We start from the raw sequence: 7,347 nt of genomic DNA on the forward strand, positions 1-7,347 counted from the left end.
GGCACATAAAAGACACCATTTCGAGCGTGGCCGTTTTCGTGCGGGTGATACGTAAAAGCACCCACTACACTCTCTGAGTGGTTGGCGTTAGGAAGGGCATCCAGCTGTAGAAACTCTGCCAAATTAGACTGGAGCCTGGTGTTGCCATCCGGTTTCACCAGTCCTCAGTCAAATCGTCCAACCCATGCTAGCATGGAAAGCGGACGTTAAACGATGATGATGATGATGATGATGAAAGAAGGGAAAGGAAGTCTCTACACTCAATCTGCTAGAAATAGCAACCAAATCTTTCTCAAATCGTACCCTGCCATCTTAAAATGAAGGTGATATTGGATAATGTAACCGTGGGTGTGTGATGTCTAAAAGTAAAAAGACAGGATGGAATGGTCATGACTGAAATGCTTTTGATAATAGGTCTATTCTATTAGTGCTGATTCGAGAGTAAGCAACCAGTAATCAGTAGTTAATTATATATCAGTCTGACTTTTACCAGAGAGGATTTTTAGGCATCTTATCATAGTAAGGACAGCTGGATGATGATGACAATAATGATAGCTACCTCAATAGACAACAACATCAGTTCATGAAACATCATCATCATTTAATCAACACAAGTCTTTATTGTTGTAGAGCCTTGATCAATTCCTACCATGCAGAATTATGATATTTAAGTCACCAGTTGTAAACAAAGGCAACCCATAAATCAAGTGCTCCAGATATATTATGCCTCTACTTCTAGCCTAATTGACAACCACATACAGTAGTTTACTGTGTGTGGTAGTGTGACAGTCAGGATATGCTGTGTCTTTTTTGTGATTCAGGTTGTTCTTCTGTGACTAGAAAGAACTCAAAACAATTCACTATACACCATAGCATGTGGCATACTGACAACCACACCAGTAAATCACTTACACAATCAGAATATTAAAAAAATGGAAGAATACTTGGACATGCAAAAAGTATAGTTTATTGCCACAGAAAGCTTCAGCTCCATCACTCCTTGTTACTAAACATTCAGAGACCTACACAACACCTCAGAACTACAACATCCTAAAAATACTATTTCTGTCACTCAGCTTGGATAAGCATAAGATACACATCCATACAGAATAGCTACAACATTAATAGCCTCACCTACTCTAATCAGTGCTGCACTAATAGGTTGTGCACTGACAAATCCACCTTGCCCCTCTCTGGTATGACCACCACCAGAAAAAAATCGGACAATAGAGAGAGTTCAATAAATCCAGGTTATTACACTGTACCACATACAATTCATCATTGCATGTTAGAGTGCGCAGTATGTATTGGATGTGCAATAGGGCTCTCAGTAAGATATGACATAACTGGAAACATGAGATCACATGCCACATCTTGTTATTTGACCAACTACCCATAAGACCATGTAATGAGACCTAACCTACACAACAACAACTCTTGGAGTTTCGTGTTATAGACAGTCTTTAGGATTAGAAGAAAGCCTAAAGGTAACTACTTAGTATTGAGTATTCACTTTTTTGTTTATAACAAAAGTACTATCATTAAACATATACTTTGAATCTTGAGAATATACTCTCACATTTCATTATTGTCTTCCTTCCAGCTACTCCCATCCACTTTTATATAATGTGGATTAGCCATAGCAAGATACCTATATCTGTCTTTCTATCACACTTCAGTCGGTCAACATCAGGCATAAAGCCATCTCTCTACTACAACCTTCTTCAGTTGAGGGGTCTTTCTCTTTCTCTTGTGAGATACTTGGAGACCTTAAACATCCAGTAGACTCTGTAAAATGGTTAGCATTAGGAACGGCATCCAGTCATAGAAACCATGCATATTAGTTTGGAGCCGAAAGCAGTCCTGTGGCTTGTAGGATTCTGTCAAACTCTCCAATCCATGCCAGCATAAAAGATGAACATTAAACAAAGATGATGTTGCAGATGTAACTGGGTAGTTAATTCAATTTCCAACCCAAGGTTTCAGGTTCAGACCCGCTGTGAGGCAAGTGTCTTCTCCTATAACTTCAGGCTGATCAAAGCTTTGTGAATGAACTTGACAGACGAAATATGTGTATTTATGAGTGTGTATGTATGTCATTGTCTTGATATTACATGTGAATGTTGCCATCAAACAAGCATTCATTTTCAATTTACAGTGAAAACATGTCAAGCCAAAGGAAAGTATTAGCTTACTTGGAAACAGGTGAGGGTTGGCGACAGGAAGGGTATCTGGTCATTAAAAATTCTGACTCAAGCGAGGATGAAAAATGGAAGTAGAAATAGTGATGATGATGCAAGATATGGCCATCTCACTCATCTAAGAAGGGCAGTAATTCCAAATAGCTGACTTGAAAGAGGAAAACCCGCTCAACCCATGCCTGTATTGAAAGTGAACATGTACTGAACACACACACACACACATTTTGTGTCCAAATTCCACTGAGGATGAATCTGGCTTTCATCATTTCAGAGTTGACCAGAATAGGTACCAGTTGAACACTGGGGTTGATGAAATTGACTTCTCTCTCCCCTCAAAATTGCTAACCTTGTGCTAAAATTAGAAAGAATTATCATTAATATTATTATCAACAATACCTGTTTGACTGAGCAAGCTGACAAAGTCAACACCAATCTGCTGGGGTTTCACATCATCTTCATCTTCTGGTGGTAAAGGAGCATAACGATCCCAATTACTGGCAAGTTTTCTCCGTCGAAATAAAGGCTTAGAAACACTGTCAAATTCTTCAGAATCACTCACCTGGAATAATGGATCATTAATATTCTTATTTAAGGATCTGAAACTTTGCAGTCAAATGATTAAGAAAATACATATCAACTAAGGTTTTATATTTAATATCATTTTTATTAATCTGATGCTGTGAAATTCTTCAAATCTGGAAGCATTATCCAATTTAATTGTGTCCCATCACTCTTCCAAAATTATAAAAATGTTGTTCCGAAAACATTTTACAAGTAATATAAGTTTCATCTCCCTAAACCACAATATAACCAGTTACACTTACATCAGAAATTGATAAAAGGAAAGTTATATTTTCGTACTCAACAGTTAAGCACAACGATTAAAATAGGCCCTTTATGGAGGGGTCCTACATACAAAACACTTTAAAAAGACAAGTACTTCATTTATGGAAAACGGAAGGTTGAAAAATTAAGTCGATCTGGTCAAACACGCAGATTTTTAACGCTTTCGTCACTGCCATCAACAAAACCTAAAAGTATTTAAAACATTTTTGTTGAACGAAAAAGGAAAATAAACTGCCCATATAACAATATTCTTTTCTAGTGTGTTGAGATCACCCTTTTCTACTCTAGGCACAAGGCCCGAAATTTTTGGGGAGGCGGCCAGTCGATTAGGTCGATCTCAGAACGCAACTGGTACTTAATTTATCGACACCTAAAAGATGAACCGCAAAGTCGACCTCGGCGGAATTTGAACTCAGAACGTAAAGACAGACGAAATACTGCTAAGCAACAGGAGACGTCACAACTTTCAGGCCACCAAAAAATTTCCTGCGTAGATACATGGTCTCAAATTTGTCAAGAGGAAACGATATTGATTTCTAACAAAGCCTCAAATTTGGAAGAGAGAATAATCGATTAAACCGACCCAAGTACTAGGATGCTACTTTTAGTTTGAAGACCAACGTAAGTATGAAAAACATAACTTCGGTGGCATCTAAACACAAAAGATGTTTTCACAAAGCATTTTGTCCCACGTTCTTATAGAAAAGGGGAAAGGGTTAGTCGTTTCAATCATCCTCAGTATCTGATCGATATTTAATCGTACCCTATAGAATGAGAGTCAAAGCCGACCCCAACGGAATTTGAACCCAGAACATAAAGAACCTGATAATAAACACAAAGCATTTCCCCGACACTCTAACGATTCTTCCTGCTCAATAACATAAAATGAAAATAGATGGCTATATAACCTGGTGGTCAGGATTTAACTCCACGGCAACTATACATTGTTTAGCGTTAGTAATACAAGATATTTTCCTTACATTTGTAAAATCTTCTTTCTGATGATTCAAGTGTGATTCCGTTTTCTTTGTTCCATGTTCTTGTCCTTTGTTTTCTTTGTGCTCTTTGCCTTTGGTAGGAATTCCATGTTTCTTTTTATATTGCTGACTTTTTTTTTGTTTGTGCTGGTCAGGCCTCATGTTTTCGACATCACTACAGCCCTCTTCTGTCTTGAGAAATAAGAAACACTATTCACGGCTTTTAGAGTTATTCCCCCTCACAACTCTATGATTATCTTACGTATCCTAACAATGAACATACACACACTTCGCTCTCTACCACCTCTATCCATCTATCTGCCTTTCTTTTGCTCAACTTCTGTGACAATAAATATGAATAAATATATAAATAAATCTTAACAAGCAGTTAAACATTGTTACAACGCAATAGATATTTGTCGAATAAATCGTGTCTGTGCGTTTGTACATTATAGTCGGCTAAGAATCCATAAGTTTATTTGTCAAAACGAGTGGGTAGATTAATATTTCAATGTGTGTGTGTGTGTGTGTGTGTTTGTGTGTGTGTGTGTGTGTGTCTGTGTGTTTGTGTGCGTGTCTGCGCGTATACACCCGCAATCACACGCTCCTTTACATTAGTGTCCTGTTAGAGTTATTCCCCTTTACATATTACCCTAAATAATTCGGAACGTCAAACGTTCCGAAATATGTATTAAATTTTCCAATGAAGTGAGATGACTCTCACTCGAAAACCAGAAAGTTTTCGAAATCTGAACGAAGTTACTGTATATTATTGTTAAAATATTGTAACAACAAGGGAATTGTATCATGATTCTTGATTATTTTGTAAATTAAAATAGTAAATATAATTTATCGATACAAATACAGATATAGTTAAATAGAGTTAATACAGCAAAAGATATCATTAATAATACGATTAAGCAATATGCTCCATTCTCAATGATTTCTTCGGAAATATTTTCCGAAATAGCAATGGTAAATCCCTTATATTTTAGCATTCTTTGAATTGGCTTTTTGCCACGGAGATTCAATATGTTTCGTGATAACCTCAGTTGTTGAACTCACAAAATTCATTCGATGGTTTATTACTTGATGAAGATTCTTCTTTCTTTACACACACACATACACACACACCTTTTGTTAAAATATTTATAAGAGACAAAAATAGTTTCCACCTAAATGTTTTAATTTTCAAAAAGATTTCAAGAATGACACTTTTACTATGAATATGGATTGAAAGGCAAGGAGCTAGCAGAATCATTAACACACTGGACAAAAATACATAGCAGCATTTCTCCTGGCACATTTACTCTTCAAGTTCAAGTTCTGCTAAGGCCAACTGTGTTTTTCATCTCTTCAGAGTAGGTAAATTTGATGCAAGTTAAACACTGAAGTTGATTGTTGTTGACTAGCTAGCTTTGTGTCAAAATTTGAAATTTGAAATTATGAAACAATGATAACAACCAAGCAGCAACAAATTGAAAGAAATGAGGAAGCTCTGCTAAATATTTCATCTAGCTTGCTAAAGATTCTGTCAGCTCACCACCTTAATAATAATAATGATGATGATAATAATAATGGTAATAATAATAATATTTATTATTATTATTATTATAAATGCCTGGATGCAGTACCAGGCAATGGCTCTCTTGGCTTCTGATCTAAACTGATTGGAAGTGTTATCATATACATTGTTTTGTCTTGCTATAAAAGATGGGCTACAGCAAATATTCTGCTTAATACCACAGATTTGCTTGTCAGTTGTTTGACCTTAACCAGTTGAGCATGTCCCTTGGTGGCTGACGGTATGTGCATCTCTGATCATGAGCAAAAATAGTGGCAGAGCTTCATAGCCATGTATTGAGAGGAATTCTTTGGGGTTTGAATAATTCACCTTTGGAAACATAAGTGTTTTGCTCAACATCCTTAAACAAACCTTATTCAGGAACCTTTTGAGTGGGATGGGCTACTCCACTGAAGAAAATTCTAACTGGGCCCCACCTGCGAGGTCATGTGCTGTTTATCTTGATATGAGATCACCATGTCGCGCACATATGGTTGTGATGCATGTGCCTGGTGTACCCTTATCAGACAGGTAGTCATGATGGGTATGCAGGGCTTCGTATATTTTACCCCAGTGTCACTTTGATGGCATGCACTGCTCTCTCACTCAATAATAACAATAATAACAGTTAACAAATTTTCCATAATATTATGATTTTTTTCCCCATAAAATTCACACAAAAAAAAACTTTGTTTATTAATTCCTCCTCGCCACTGTTGTAATTCTTTATTATCGGATTGTTACAATGCCCACTTCGGTATAGAAACATAGTTGTTAGACCACTAAAGACACGACTATCTACGACCTTCTACATCGTACTCTCTCTCTCTCTCTATACTGACCGATGTCACCTTATTTATAGTGACTAGCACATACCACTCATCATGTTGGAGGGGTGTACCATTATTACTATTATACCCACAACAGATGTATTGTGGCAGAAGTGTAGGTAGTCAGTGAGAAATGATTTAATGGAAAGGGACTAAGAACACAGAATAAGGATGATCAATGGAAAATGTGAATGAAGAGGAACAATCTAAAGGCTGAGGGCAGATATCAAAATAAGTGGTTCCAGATAGTGGGAGAGATAACTGGCAGAACAGAAAGATATCATGGATTATGTAGTTCTGCTCTCATTTAATTATAGCAGCTGAATAGTGAAGTTGTTAGAAGACTGATGATAGGTAGGGAGATGAGGTGATAGGGAAGGATTGACAATGACATATTGGCAAGGAATCTAGTTGTATATCACATTGTGCTCCAGAACCTCAGTTGGGCAGGTTTTATTGAGTACTGTGTTTTGCCATTCATTTCATCCATGAGGCCCAAAATCCTAAAGTCAACCTTTGCTAATTTCTTCAAAGTCATTCTGTGTCTTCCTCTTCTCTTCTACAAACTGCATGTAGTTGTGTATACTGATTTATCAGTGATATATGAATAAAACAATAATAATTGGATACATAGTTAATTTTTCAAATAAATTCATTTTTACACAATTTTCAGGATATACAAATATTTTTGTTATAAATTTTATTATTTACAAACTTAACAATCAATCAAAATTATCACAGTTCCTTGCACTGCTGATCTAAAAAATATGTATATATATATATATATATATATATATATATATATTACGGAGATGTACTTGCATAGCAAGTGACCTGATCTGAGATCATGTGCAGGAACAAAAACAATTCCAGCATGGAAGGTGTTTATAAGCCATTTAAAATAACACACAAAATCCGTTAGATTCACT

The 7,347-nt window shown here is 36.3% G+C and overlaps 1 protein-coding gene across 1 annotated transcript in view; it reads right to left on the reverse strand.

Annotated features, from left to right (window-relative positions):
* LOC106867964 (uncharacterized) overlaps positions 1–4,252 on the reverse strand; it is a 12,350-nt gene extending 8,098 nt beyond the window's left edge. The window contains exons 1-2 of the mRNA XM_014913046.2: positions 4,028–4,252; positions 2,598–2,760 (exon numbers count right to left, since the gene is read on the reverse strand). Coding sequence (XP_014768532.1) covers positions 2,598–2,760; positions 4,028–4,186 — 322 coding nt within the window. The 5' untranslated portion in view covers positions 4,187–4,252. The remainder of the gene's footprint in view (positions 1–2,597; positions 2,761–4,027) is intronic.
* Positions 4,253–7,347: the final 3,095 nt, after the last annotated feature.

This window comes from Octopus bimaculoides, chromosome 2 (genome assembly GCF_001194135.2).
Source record: "Octopus bimaculoides isolate UCB-OBI-ISO-001 chromosome 2, ASM119413v2, whole genome shotgun sequence".
Lineage (NCBI taxonomy): Eukaryota > Metazoa > Mollusca > Cephalopoda > Octopoda > Octopodidae > Octopus > Octopus bimaculoides.